The 15235-nt window shown below is 42.4% G+C and overlaps 1 protein-coding gene and 1 long non-coding RNA gene across 2 annotated transcripts in view; both read right to left on the minus strand.

Annotated features, from left to right (window-relative positions):
* Positions 1-548: 548 nt before the first annotated feature.
* LOC130455426 (uncharacterized) lies at positions 549-1774 on the minus strand. Its single transcript, XR_008913382.1, has 2 exons — positions 1586-1774; positions 549-963 (listed from the first exon to the last, which is right to left on the minus strand). It is a non-coding gene; the product is annotated as an uncharacterized LOC130455426 (long non-coding RNA).
* A 7745-nt stretch (positions 1775-9519) lies between these two features.
* The window catches only part of ACER2 (alkaline ceramidase 2), a 41613-nt gene continuing 35897 nt past the window's right edge, over positions 9520-15235 (minus strand). The window contains exon 6 of the mRNA XM_056804457.1: positions 9520-14947. Coding sequence (XP_056660435.1) covers positions 14761-14947 — 187 coding nt within the window. The 3' untranslated portion in view covers positions 9520-14760. The remainder of the gene's footprint in view (positions 14948-15235) is intronic.

Below are 15235 nucleotides of genomic sequence, written 5' to 3' on the forward strand. Positions count from 1 at the left end.
AGTCATTTTAAGCAGTTAGGAATCATAACTCGCCCCATCCCCACTTTTTTAACCTTTTCCGGAAAGCTAGTGGCCTCTTCTTTGGTGAAAGTGAAAAATCAGAAGGAAAAAAGTGAGGCAAATGGGAAAACGCCATTTTAAAGTTTTCATTCATTCATTTGTATATATAGTAATCAATCAACAGTATGCTCAGTATGTACTCTGGGTCAGGCATCCTTCACTAGCACCATTGGTGCACCCAGAACAAGTCATTCATTCAGGAAGTATTTATTGACCCACCACCGCGTGCTCATGGTGCATTTTTGTTTTTTGTTTTTTAATGTTTATTTAAGTATTCTTCCATGTTACATGATTCAGGTTCTTTCTTTTCCCCCTCCCAGAGCCAACAAGCAACTGTATTATCACTCAATACCTATTTCCATATTCCACATTTTTGTAATAATCCTTTAGGAACCAGAACCCCACATCCAATATTTTGGCTGCATTTTGTACAAGGGCAGCTGGGGAGGCTACAAATGATATTTGACCATCAACCAAGTGCCAAAGACTTACCCAGTCACAGAATCGATTTATTTAGCATTGATTAAAATGCATTTATTTAATTTTACACAAAAATGAATAAAACATTTATAAAGAGCCTACTATGTGCTATGTACTTGAGCTACATCCTTCTCCTTCTGGCCTGATTTTCTTTGGAGGTCATCTTCCATTCTCTTTACCTCATCTTTCATCTCCTTTGCCTCATTTTCATTTCAAGCTGGTTGAATTTGGCTTTCAAGGCACTATTTTCTGTTTCCAAATGACTTATCTTAGTTTTTAAGTTCTTTCCCCAATTGTCTTCAGCCTCTCTTAATTGTGTTTTGAATTGCATTTTGATTTCTTCCAAAGCCTGTATCCAATTTGCTGGGATTTCTGTTTTATTACTTGCTTCTTCCTCTGTTCCATTTGTTCTTTGTTTGTTGCCTGTACAGAAAATGTCGATTGTAATTTTTCTTCTTTTTCTGTTATTTGCTCATATTTACCCCTTCTTTGCTCCCCATATTTGTCTGTGCTCTTGCTCCTCTCATTTTTTTGGTTTTGGGGTTTTCTGCCCTCTTGGAGCTTTGTCCGATCTCTCAGTGCAGTCTGTGGGGGAGGGCTGTTGGAGTTTGAGCTTCCCTCTCCTCTGGAGGCTTTTGTTTGGATTAAAGTCCAGCATTCCGTGAGGGAGGGGTGTTGGAGCTTGGGCTTCCCTGACCTTTGAAGACTTTTGATGGGATTAAGTTCAGCTGGGTTGGGCTGGATGTGCCCTGAGACCAAAGCCTCCTGGAAGGCTGGAACAATATGGAGGGTCTCTGCCTCTGTGGCCAAGCTGCCCACTCTGCACTCCCTCTCCAGCTCCTTCCCCACTGCCTGTGTTCAACACTCTGAGCCTGGCACAGCTCTGCCCACAAGGTACACCCTCTAGACCAGTGCCTTTGCCCACCCAGAGGTTCCTGCTGCCACTGGAGGCTCAGTGCTCTCGGTGGGGGGAGGGGGCTGGGACCTTCCTTCTGCTTCCCCTTAAACCCAAGTGTTCTCGAATTCTGGCTTTTGGGGAGCCTACCTTTTAAGTTGAGTCCAGCAGGAGGATTCCTTGGCTCTGTCCTGTTGTTGGGTTTGATTTTCAGTCCCCTAGGAGCATTTAGTTTGTAATCTGTAAGGAAGGGTTTTCAGAGGTCTGAACTTTTGCTGCTTCTACGCCGCCATCTTGACTCCGCCTCCGTACTTGAGATACAAAAAGAAAAGCAGAACTGCCCCCGCTCTCTAGGAGATCATATTTCAATGAGAGAGGCAGCCCATAGGGAAGGTCTCTGCTGCCAGGCAGATGGAAAGGTCCCCTGGTCCTTATTGTCATTTCTACTGATAAAACTCATACCATTTCCTGATGTTGAACCAAAGACCCTGGTGACTAGTATCTGGGACCAGAGCCTTTGCCATCTCCCAGGGGTCACTAGGCTGGCTTGCCTGCCCTGTGCTAGCTCCTGAGGATGACAAAACAAAATGTAAAATGCTCCTTGCTCTCAAGAAGCTTACGTTCTTCTGAGTGGTAAAGCACTTAAGTAGAATATATCTATATTTATTAAATAAATTATATATTATATATTTATTATATTATATATAATGGGGGAGGGGGAGAGGGAGACAGAGAGACAGAGACAGACAGAGAGAATACACTTGAGGGTCAGGAAACTCTTCCTGTAAGAGGCAAAAACTGCTAAAAATGTTCATTTATAAGTAAACATTTTTAGCAATGACCTCTTACATTGTTTCTGTTTTTTCAGTTGTTTTAGTCATGTGTGACTCTTCTTCATTTGGGGGTTTTCTTAGCAAAGATACTGGAGTGGTTTGCCATTTCCTTCTCCAGCTCATTTGACAGATGAGGAAACAAAGGCACCCAGGTGAAGTGACGTGCCCAGGTCACATAGCTAGTATGTGTACGAGGCTGGATTTGAACTCAGGAGAAGGAATCTTCCTGACTCCAGACCTGGCACTCTATCCACTGCACTGCTTGGCTGCCCTCTTGGATACATTAATTCATAACTCAGAGGCCATTTAATCGAACGCGTCTCATTTAACAGCTGAGGAAACAGGGACAGCTAAGTGGTACAGTGGATAGAGAGTCAGGCCTGGAGCTGAGAGAACCCGGGTTCAAATCTGGCCTCAGATAATTCCAAGCTGTGACTCTGGGCAAGTCACTTAAGCCCAATTGCCCAGTCCTTGCCACTCTTTTGTATTAGAATTGATACTAAAACAGAGGGTAAGGGTTGAAAAAAATAGTTGAAACTTCCCCAGGGAGATGAAGCAACTTGTTCCAAGTTCCACAGGCAGTAATCATTGGGGCAGGAGTTGAACTCAGGGCCTGCGACTGCAGCACCAACGGTCTCTCCCCCAGCCCATGTCTCACCTGCTTATTAAAAAGGTCCCATTTACTATTTTATGGCCTCCACTGAGCTCGTTATTACTTCTTCCAATTAAACAAATTATTTCCTATACACAGCATTCACACGGTACTTCGTGCTGTGAGAAGCATAAGCAGAGATGCTTTAAAAACAAGGTCTGCTTTTCCAGCATTTTCTAGAAAGCCACAGAGCATTAGGGATTCTGCAGCTGATTTATCTGAATGGTTCTGGCCCAGCCTGAAGGGGCTCTTCAGCTGCTCTTTCCTTTTCATTAGATTCTCTGCTGACCTGGAATTGTGTGTGATCCAGGCATCCTTTTGCCATCTACAAAGCTGGGGGCTGTCGGCTAGGGGGCACAGGGAGAAGTCAAGCTTCTGAATTATGAGGAAAGATTATACCCGTAATAGAAAGAGGAGCCAACTCTGAAAGGCTTCAGAACTCTGGTCCATGCAGTGACCAGGCAAGACGCCCTGACACCAGCGATGCAGAGCTTCCCACCTCTTGGCAGAGAGCGGATGGATCAGAAGGGCAGAATGAGCTGCACATTTTCAGACAGGGCTGATGGGTCCATTTCTTTTGCTCGTGTGTATTTATTTGTTAGAAGGGAAAGCGCCTTCTTTGTTCAAGGAGTGAGGCAGGGACATGTCATAGGAGAATTGGTGGGTAAAAAGGAAAGGAAAAAATTAAATTCCTATTGCTGCTCAGACATCTTGTAACCTCTCAAGTTTCTTGGTGGCAAAGTCTCATCTTCTAGCCACACAAATGAAGGAAGTCACAGCAGAGGGCAGAGGGAAAAGGGAAGTCCAAAGCTCTCTTACCAGGAGTCGGTTCCCATTTCTCAGGCTTTCTCCCACTCCATCCTGCTGATCAAGCCAAACATCGTACGCCAAGACCGACTTGTGCTGGTCTGATGGTTCAGGCTTGGGATGGAAATGAAATGAAATGCTCATGGACTTGTCTAGTTTGACAAGGTGTTTATTTAATAAAAGGCAGCTAAATGGTACAGTGGATATGAGCCCGGAGTCAACAAGACCTGAACTCAAGCCAGCCTCGGAGACTTACTAGCTGTAGAAGAACCCTGTACAATCTGCCTCAGTTTCCTCAAATGGAGATAACAGTATCACCACCTTTGGGATGCTAAAGTGTCAAATGAGATGATATCTGTAAAACTCCTAACACAGTGCCCAGCACAGAGAAGGAGCTTAATAAATGCTTGTTCCCTCTTAAATCCTCCCAATAGCACGAAAAAGATATTCAGCAGAGATAGAGCATTTATTCAGGTAAACAGAGATCCTCTCATCTTTTCTGAAGACACTGCTATCCGGGCTCACCAATGCCTAGTGGAGTCTGGAGAGGAGGAAATTGTCTTAGTGACTCCAGCCTTGGTCCGCCAGATCTTTGTCGTTTCACTGGCTTCACCGGAACGTAAACCACTCTGTTACCTTTTGCAAATCCAGTGGCACGCACCTGTGATCCATGGGGTCCCACTGGTCATTCTGCAGGGGTTGGGCCTGCTTATTAAGTGCTCCCAGATGATCGATTCCTCTTTCTTCTCCGCTGGTTCTTCAGGGCGATCCGCCTGGTGCCTCATGAATATTGTACGGGCTTTACAAATCTTTTATGGTCCATTCTACAGGTCCGAAAGTGGACACTGCATTGAAGTCAGTTGCTTTCAACGTGCTTTGTCCACTTAGCTCTTGTTACAGAATGCCAGTAAGCTCATAATCTATTCAGCCGCTGTTTTCTTCTTCATCCCATTAAAGCTCTAAGTGTCTTTCCTGGAAGAGATCGATGCGTTTGTCAGTAAAATCTTTATCTGCTGGTTCAATATGGCCTTTGGATTCCACTCTGAAAGCTCGTTCATTATTTATTCTTGGCACACAGGAAGAATTTTCTGCTTGTAGCTAAAACAATAAAGGAGGAGAGCCAAAAGAAAGGCAGAACGAATTGTTGATTTCTATGCCACTGGAGATTCTTTTTTTTTTTTTAACCCATACCTTCCATCTTGGAGTCAATACTGGGTATTGGTTCCAAGGCAGAAGAGTAGTAAGGGCTAGGCAATGGGGTCAAGTGACTCACCCAGGGTCACACAGCTGGGAAGTGTCTGAGGCCAGATTTGAACCCAGGACCTCCCATCTCTGGGCCTGGCTCTCCATCCACTGAGCCACCCAGCTATCTCCTCAAATTTATTTTGATGGAGGTATGTATATAGCTTGGTGTTGTCCATCAAGTGATGACAATGCCTTGGCTTAACTCCCTCTTTTAATATGGCAGCCATATCTAGTTCTATGGAGGTTTATTTTCTTTTGGTCCCTAAAATCTTCTTAGTTTAAACGTCTTTTAGCAAGACTTGCAAGGACGTGAATAACTGTTGAGTGTAGCAAAGAGCATCCCTGGGGGCTGGCGGGGATGAGAAAGCTGACTTGAAATGTTTCCGTTGTTAGAATGCGATGAATCAGTCTGCATTGTCCCTAAGGTTAGATGTGGGTGGCATGCATCTAGCGTGCAGTCCCTGAGAGGGGTGTTTGAGAGAGAGCCAGAGAACAGAGACCACCTACATCCCTAGCTCTGGTCAGGTGCGGTGACAAGGGATCAAGGCGAGCTGGGACCTGGGTGGGCAGCAAACCGTCTCGGTGAAAAATAGAATCATTGACATCATTTGTTCCTGACGGTTTTATAAGTGGTATATTTTAAAGTGCAAAATGTTTCCATGTGGATAGAAAATACTTTTCTTTTTTTTGCTGTTCACTTGTATCTGATTCCTTGTAGGGTTTTCTCAGCAAAGATACTAGGGTGGGGACAGTGGATTGAGAGCCAAGCCTAGACACGGGAGGTCCTAGGTTCAAATCTGACCTCAGACACTTCCCAGCTGGGTGACCCTGGGCAAGTCACTTGACCCCCATTGCCTAGCCCTTACCACTCTTCTGCCTTGGAGCCAATACACAGTATTGACTCCAAAACGGAAAGTGAGGGTTTGGGGGAAAAAAAGATACTAGAATGGTTTTGCCATTTCTTTCTCTAGCTCATTTGTTGATGAGGAAACTGAGGCAAAAAAAAAAGGCTAAATGACATGCTCAGGGTCACACATCTAGTGAATGTCAGAGTATGGATTTGAACTCAGATCTTCCTGACCCCAGCCACAGTACACCTGCCTGTCTAGTAATAGGAATTCTTCCTATATATTACAGCTAAAAGAATTAAAAGGAGAGGAAGTTTAAAAAAAAAACAGGCAGAAAAAGACGATTTTATATTTCTCGATTTCAAAGGAGATTTTTATGCTACTGGAAAAAGAATCCTTAAGATGAAAGAGCTGTGAATGTGTGTGTGTGTGTGTGTTTCTAAACTCTTACTTTCCATCTTAGAATCAATACTGTATATTAGTTCCAAGGCAGAAGAATGGTCAGGGCTAGGCAATTGGGGGGAGGGGAGGTAAATGACTTGTCCAGGGTCACACAACTAGGAAGTGTCATGACCTCCTGTCTTCAGGCCTGGCTCTCCATCCTGAGCCACCTAGCTGCCCCTAGATGTTTTTCTTTTGAATAGTCCTTGTCTATCTGACTGTACCTCTCTTCCCTGTCCCCGTCTATTTCCCTGCTAAGTTTAATGTTTCTCTAAGGCAAGTGTGTGTGGCCTTCCTTTATCTAGTTCAGATAAAATGAGGTTCATAGGATACCTTCTCCACGAGCCCCTTCCTGTGAATACTCTCCATCCTGTGCCCCTCTCTTATGTGAGATAGTATTTTCTTTCTCCTTCTTCTTAGGTGAGACAGCCCTTTCCTTCTCCATATAATCCCTGATCTTTCCCATTTCAGTCGTCTAAGACCATTAAGACAGATCAAAGCTTCCCCGAAGCCCCCTCTGCCTTCCTTAACCTTTTCTACAGCCCTGGAATACACAAAGGTTCGGAGAAGATCCTCCACGAGGTGGGACTTGAGTTGAGTCTTGATGGAAGCCGGGGAATCTAGCAGGGGGAGATGAGAAGGTAGTAGATGACTTGGAAGGTCAGTCAGTACAAAGGCATTAATAAAAGGGAAGTGGGGTGCAATGGTCCAGAAACTGCAAATAGAGTCTAGCGTTGGATCCTGATAGATGCTCATACGATACTTGCATCCATGTCTAAGTGGTACTTTGGATAGAGTCCTAGACCTGGAGTCAAGAAGGCTCCTCTTTCTGAGTTCAAATGCAACCTCAGACACTTCCTAGCTGTTTAACTCTGGACAAGTGCCTCCATTTCCTCAACTGTGAAGGGAGCTGGAGAAGGATATGGCAAATCATTCCAGCATCTCCACCAAGAAAATCCCAAATGGGGTCATGAAGAGTTGGACACAAAGTATGAGAAAGTTGAAAAAGAAGGAAGGATCCCGATTCCTGCTTTAAATGCCCAAAAGAGGAATTAATATTTAATCTTGAAAGTAACAGGAAGCTTTTGGAGTTCTTTGAGCTGCAAATGATATGGTCAAACCTACTTTTTTGTTTTTTTTTAATAAACCCTTACCTTCCATCTTAGAATCAATACTATGTGTTGGTTCCAAAGCAGGAGAGGTAAGGGTTAGGCAATGGGGGTTAAGTGACTTGCCCAGGGTCACACAGCTAGGAAGTGTCTGAGGCCAGATTTGAGCCACTCAGCTGCTCCCCTAGACCTACTTTTTTTTTTTAGTTTTGGAAATTTTTATTTCATTAATTTAGAATATTTTTCTTTTTTAATTAAATTTTTTTGAAAATTTTATTTAATTAGTTAATTTAGAATATTTTTCCATAGTTACAAGATTCATGTTCTTTCCCTCCCCTCCCACCAATCCCCTCCCATAATTGATGCGCAATTCCACTGGGTTTTGCATGTGTCATTGATCAAAACCTACTTCCATATTATTGATATTTGCACTAGGGTGATCGTTTAGAGTCTACATCCCCAATCGTATCCCCATTGACCCATGTGATCAAGCAGTTATTTTTCTTCTGTGTTTCTGCTCCCACAGTTCTTCCTCTGGATGTGAATAGTGTTCTTTCTCATGAGTCTCTCAGAATTGTCCTGGATCATTGCATTGCTGCAATTATATTCGATTATGCCACAGTGTATTCGTCTCTATGTACAATGTTCTCCTGGTTCTGTTCTTCTCGCTCTGCATCACTTCCTGGAGGTCTTTCGAGTTCACATGGAATTCCTCCAGTTCATTATTCCTTTGAGCACAATAGTATTCCATCACCAACAGATACCACAGTTTGTTCAGCCATCCCCCAATTGAAGGGCATCCCCTCATTTTCCAATTTTTGGCCACCACAAAGAGCACAGCTATGAATATTCTTGTACAAGTCTTTTTCCTTATGATCTCTTTGGGGTACAAACCCAGCAGTGCTGTGGCTGGATCAAAGGGCAGACAGTCTTTTAGCGCCCTTTGGCCATAGTTCCAAATTGCCCTCCAGAATGGTTGGATCAATTAACAATTCCACCAGCAATGAATTAATGTCCCAACTTTGCCACATCCCCTCCAGCATTCACTACTTTCCTTTGCTGTCATGTTAGCCAATCTGCTAGGTGTGAGGTGATACCTCAGAGTTGTTTTGATTTGCATTTCTCTGATTATAAGAGATTTACTTATTTACATTCATTTATAAATCCTTACCTTCCATCTTGGAGTCAATACTATGTATTGGCTCCAAGGCAGAAGAGTGGTAAGGGCTAGGCAATGGGAGTCAAGTGGCTTGTCCAAGGTCACATAGCTGGAAAGTGTCTGAGGCCGGATTTGAACCTAGGACCTCACATCTCTAGCCCTGGCTCTCAATCCACTGAGCTACCCAACTGCCCCCTGATTATAAGAGATTTAGAACACTTTTTCATGTGCTTATTAATAATTTTGATATCTTTATTTGAAAATTGCCTATTCGTGTCCCTTGCCCATTTTTGTACAATTGATTTAGCTACTTATAAATGTGAGTGATTAGATCTTTGTCAGAGGTTTTTGTTATAAAGATTTTTTTCCCAATTTGTTGCTTCCCTTCTAATTTTGGTTGCATTGATTTGGTTTGTATAAAAACTTCTTAATTTAATCAAAATTATTTATTTTTTGTTTTGTAATTTTTTCTAAGTCTTGCTTGGTCTGAAAATCTTTCCTTTCCCAAAGATCTGACATGTATACTATTCTGTGTTCACCTAATTTACTTCTAGTTTCCTTCTTTATATTCAAGTCATTCACCCATTCTGAGTTTATCTTGATGTAGGGTGTGAGGTGTTGATCCAAACCTAATCTCTCCCACACTGTCTTCCAATTTTCCCAGCAGTTTTTGTCAAATAGTGGATTTTTGTCCCAGAAGCTGGGATCTTTGGGCTTATCATAGATTGTCTTGCTGAGGTCACTTACCCCAAGTCTATTCCACTGATCCTTCCTTCTGCCTTTTAAAAAAAAAGAAATCACCATGATACATGCTGCATAGAGAGCAGATCGGAGTGGGAAGAGACTTGAGGCAGGGAAATCAATGAGAAGGCTATTGCAGTAGTCCAGGCAAGATTCTTCTAAGTAATGTATCAAGCATTATTATAAGCTCTTCCCTTCACAGGAAATTATTCACATAAAAATAAGATAAATGAAGAGTGAGGCATGAAATCTTTTTCTCAAGTAATTTAATATTATAAAACACAATCCATTCTTTCCAGAAGGATTAGATGAAACAAAACCATAATAAAACATTTGAGATGTTTTTAATTCATAGGGTAGAATAATAATTAATCAAATAATTGTATAGAGATGATTTATGTTGAAAATATTTATCTCCAAAAATATCTAGATGTATTCTTTCACAGTTTTTGAAAGAAACCTCAATGATTCCCCTGACTGGATCACCACAGGCGTTGTGTCATAATTAAATATAATTTTGACTACAGTATTACAAAAGATGTGATGGAACCATCAAGATACACATATATTCACTCAAGTAAAGAAAATACCATTTGTGGCTTTTATATTAAAAGACAACTATCAAATGCAGAGCATAAAGTGCACCAGCTAGAGAGTAAAAGGATTCATCTCCCCACAAAATGATGGAGAGCACGTGCTACCACAGTAGACACGGTTCCCTTTCCATAGAACATCCTAGCAAAAGAACGACTTACAAATCGAAGAATACTGTATTCTCTCTGATTACGTATTGCAAATACAAAAATATGAAAAGCTGGTTCAGCAAATATACGAAAGAGAAACTGTTTAGAGAGGTTAGTGAAGAAACACGTTTCTCCAAGCGGAGAATACAGCTGGTTAGCATGGCTTCGGAGTTGGATTCGAGAGCACCCAGAGAAAAAAAGACCTTGTACTGAAAGGTCCAACGACTCTTAGAATCAACGTATTCTGGGTGGTTTGGCCAGAGTAAGCCTCAGCCCTATTAAGTGCAGTAGGTGTATCAATCTGACTGATTCCATGACGAGGCACAGTCAGAAAGGGGTCTATAAAACCAGAGCCCGAGCCAAGGGTCAAACAGGCAAGGAAAATGGCAGAACATTAATTGGGTGGGGAAGCAGAAAACCTGGATTGTAGTTTGAGTTCTGCCACTATATTTCCATCTGACCTTGGAGACAAGTCTTTCCCCCTCGTTTAGTCTCTGTTTTCTCCTCTGGAAAAGGAAAGGGTTGGATAAAATGTGCCCGAAGCTCTTTTGTAATGAATATTCTGTGTTCTAGATGCTTTGGGGATGCTGCATCAACAAGAGAAAAATGTCAAATCAAAAACATCAAAGCAAAGTATTCAGCGACAGGAAGATGGGAGGGAGGATATTCACAATTAAAGAGCCAAGTCGGTCATTAAGGAACAAAAAGGGTTTTTTAAAAATGCTGCATTTCTGTCGCCTTCCTCAGCTCAAGAACCTTTTGCTAACTCTAAGAGAGTAGAATGTCTCCGACCACCATCACAGAAATCTCAGTTCCTGTGAGCGTTGGAATCCACCACCTACTTCACATAGCTCCGGTCATCACAGACCATTTGTCTCTTTTTTAATGCCTCGACAGAAAGGACAAGGAACCATTTCCAATTCCTACGGTTGATGTTTTTGGTCATAAAAATTTTGCTAAAAAATCTTTTAGGGTACCCGACCCAATTTAATCCTAGACTGCTGGAGCCTTTTTACATCTCAAATCCGCACAACTGTTGAGCCATCAACTTCGGATTCTGCATCAATTCTGACGGAAATAACACGCTTGTGAGCCACGTTCAAAAGAATTGCCACAACCTAGTTCTGAAAATCAAAATATTCCCCTGCCCCCTTTGGGATCAGATGTCAGAGAAAGCCTCTCAAAGACGGGATTCCAAGGGGTTCCTTAGCTGTTATATCCCGGAGCTGGAAGGATACGTCTAAGTTCATGCTAGCCCTTCTTAGAAAGGGAGGTTCCGGAAAAGTCTTAGAACCTAGTGATTAACACCAGGGAGCTTAGATAAACATAGTGCAATTCCCAAATGACTTGAAAAAAGAATCTCATTGACGCCAAAGGCTAAACTATCAAGAATAAAAAGAAATTCTGCTGCTGTGAATAAAGAGAGAAGTAAGAGGTCATGACATAAATACAACTTGAAAATAAATACTGGCAGCTTGGACTCGATTTCCTTCCAGCTCTAAATATGCAACTCCATATTCTTAATATCATCAGGGATACGTATAACAACGACAAGGCGGTGCAAGCACTGACATCGGCATCCTCGAGATATTAAAAGAAGTAGAGAAAGACCAGCGTGGATCCTCTATTCATTTATGGAAGGACACGAACAAGAGCCAGGTGGAATGAAAAAGCCTGGAGGGTAGAAATGGATGTGATCACTAATAGATGGAGTGAGTACCTATAACCATGAGACCTTGTTTGCTAAGGTAGCACAGAGAATAGAGCACCAAGCCTGAAGTCAGGAGAACCTGAGTTCAAATCTAGCCTCAGACACTTCCCAGCTGTGTGACCCTGGTAAGTCATTTAACCATGATTGCTTAGCCCTTACTGCCCTTCTATCTTAGAATTGATACTAAGATAGGAGGTAAGGACTAAAGAAAAAACCAAACCAAAAAACCCCCAATAGTTTGCTGTTTGTGAAAAAGCATAGAAATTGTCACAGACCCAATAAGAATTTTGCTTTGTAGAAGGCAGGAAAAGGGGGCCCCAGGAGGTAGCATCATCATTTTCAAGCCCACCAAACAACTCCTGGAATATTCAAACACTCACCTATCAGCATCCCTGACACTTCCTAGAATGACATAATGTTTAATTGTTCTTTCTTCTTTCCATCCCCTGCCGTACCCTATTCTCAAAGAGAGTTCTGAAAATTCCCCTTGGGACCCAAATAAGTGTAACAAAAGATTCTGAGCCTTGGTGGAGTTAGGGGTGGAGAAGCCCGAACCCAGAACCTGTGGGTGACAATTTCAGACACATCTCTTCCCTGAACACTCTTACCACCCATTAAATATAAAATAAGCAGGTCTGAAGAAAAGGAGTCTAGCCTTTCCTATTTTCCAGAGACATTAAGAGGGTCAACATGTATACCCAGGAGAAAGAGATGAAAGACAAGAGATGTGAAAAACGAAAATACTGCCTACAATATCTTGGATAACTCTATCTGTTTCCATAGTAAAGAATGGCTGGATGTGAAACAAACCAAGAAAACAAGAAAATAAAAATCTTCCAAAGCCCTCTTCAGGGAATTTCTGACTTTGGCCTGAGCTGCCGAAGCAACTGGGCATTGAAAGCCAACCTGGATCCAGTGTTTGAGACAGAATTCCACACTTTTCATCTCTGAAACTCTTCGAGCAGCTTCATAAAAGCAATTAAAAGAAGGCAACGGACTCCACTTGCCATTTGAGAACATCAAGTGGTGTTTAATCTCCTCAGTTCTTGCAAGGGCATCAACTTTGGATCCTGGGTGAATTCCGAGAATAACAGCATCGAGCTGCTCTGGGTGAGTAAATGCCATGGCCTCGTTTTCAGGGACCGAGTCTTCTGTTAGGACACCACCGAGGGCTTCCGGATTTAGATACACAGCGGTTCTCTCGCCCTTCCTCCCCCCTGCCCAGAAAGTGGGATGTCACGGACAAGGTAAGGAACACTGCAGTGAAACGAAAATAAAATATCCCTGAGGCTGCCAATCAGTGCCACAAACCTTGCAGACATTTGCCAGTTCCTAATTCGTCCCAGTGAAGAAGGGAAGCAACTAAGTCCTCAAGGCAAGCCATGCTAGTGCCTCTTCTGGAGACGTGTTCAATGGATGCTCCGGTGACATATTTGTTATTGCTAACTAGCCAGAGTCGTAGAAAGAGAGCAACAGGAGATGGAACCCTGGAATAGATTCAAATTTAGAGTACAATGAAAACAAAAAACGGTCTCATTTTCTAGATGAGGAAGGAGGAGCTCAGAGAGATTAGTGGCTTACTCTGGGTCAGACAACTAATAAAAATGGGAGAACCAGAATTTGAACCCAGGTCCTTTGACAGCACACCTAGAATTATTTCCACAACAATCCTCTATCTAAGATTCCTTAAAACTTAGGAGGAGGGCTAGGGAGAAGAATGAAAGGTAACCCCTAAAAGTGACTTTCTAAAGTATTGTGTGATTTTATCAGAGTCTTTCTGATAACTCTAAGTTTCACTTAAGAGGTTACTCCGAAACAAAAATCATCAGTTTAGTTTTACTGGATTTGTGCCAGGCAAATTCTATTACCACCACCTCAGAAAGGGAGCTAAAACTGCCCCCAAAGATATAACTGAGCTTCTGGCAGCCTGGCAGATAAGAAGAATGTTGTCTGGATTCTGGCTATTCTTCCTATCACCAAAATGAAGGGATTGGACTAAATAATCTCATAGACGCCAAAGATTTCAAGTCAGAAAAGACCTAAAACCACTCTCTGTTTTACAGAGCAGAAAGCTACAAGCCAGAAAGGTTCGTGGCCTACCTGGGGTCACACAGCAAATAAAAGTAGAAGAACCAGGATTCAAACCTAGATCCTTTGACCCCCACATCCGTTATCTTTTCCACTAAAACCATCCACCTGAGATGTCTTCCAACGAACATTCTAGAACTTTTATTCTTTTTACTTGTACATTGCTTCTTAGATCCCACGGCTTCTCTTATCCTAAGTTAGGGGAAAGGATCAAAAGAGAACAAAAGGGACAGGAAAGAAAGTGTGCTCCCTTTCAAGGATGGCTTGAAGATGGCCATTTTCCCCATTGATTTTGCCCAAATACAAAAGACAAATCTAGGATTCTGGGCACAAATGATACAAGTAACTCATGTCAGTCTTACTTAAAACTTAGAGTTGTGAGATTTGTGAGTCAAACTCATTCTCCCACAAGCCCTTCATATGATTCTTCACAGCCAAGTTTTCTCCGGTAAAAATCTCTGGAACAAAGATGGAGATTTAGTCCAAGGGCACATTTTTTTCGTCAATCCTAACCAGGACTGTTCTAAAAAGACAGTAGTATGTAGGTGGGTGAGAGAAGGAAGGAAGGTCTGCGTGTACCAAACATTCTTTCCCAGGACTTGCCAGTCTATTGTTTTGGACTCCCATCCCAGTGTTTTAGGATACACAGTCAGGAGAGCGGGCACCTAAAAACAAAGCCCAAAGAAGCTACACCCAAGGCCAACCCAAGTTCTACTTGTAAGCATTTTCCACCTAAAAAAAAAACTCCAACCTTCCTCCTTTCCCAAGGAAAGGAAAAGAAATGCATTTCTTTTCGTACACAATTGAATCTTTGCAAGTGCTGAGCATACAGGAGGGGAAAAAACCCAAACACATAAAGAGACAGACTCGGGTCTCCCTGGCTGATTAACTAAGTACAATAAGTGAGAAAAAATAAATAGGAAAAACACATTGCTGCTGATCTTTACATCATGTGATCTTGACCGGAGATTTCTTGTGGGCACACAGGAGGGAGACGTAGGGAACTCCTATGAAGGCCCATTTTTCACTGGGCCAGAATTTGATCACAGGACCTTGTTCTGGAATCTCGGAGGCAGCATCAAAGTATGCAAAGCAGACACAACCCAGGTAGGCAGCCAGGCAAATGAGGATATGCCTGAAAAAAAAAAAGATAAAGCCATAAAACTCCAGTGCTTAGCATATGCCTGGCACAGATAATAATCACTTAATAAATATTTCATAATTGATTGATTGAAGAAGCTCAATGTAGGCCACGTCACCACTTCAGGCCAGCCTATTCCTTTATTTCTTCTTCAAGACTGTAATTACATGCTTTGATCTTTCTTAATTAGAAGGAGATGAGGTTACAGCTGTCCCCCATAGCTGGAGAGCCCTGACCTGCACACGGCCAACTTTTCTCTTGCTGTGCACTGGAGATGACTCA

This window comes from Monodelphis domestica, chromosome 7, assembly GCF_027887165.1.
Source record: "Monodelphis domestica isolate mMonDom1 chromosome 7, mMonDom1.pri, whole genome shotgun sequence".
NCBI classification, from domain to species: domain Eukaryota; kingdom Metazoa; phylum Chordata; class Mammalia; order Didelphimorphia; family Didelphidae; genus Monodelphis; species Monodelphis domestica.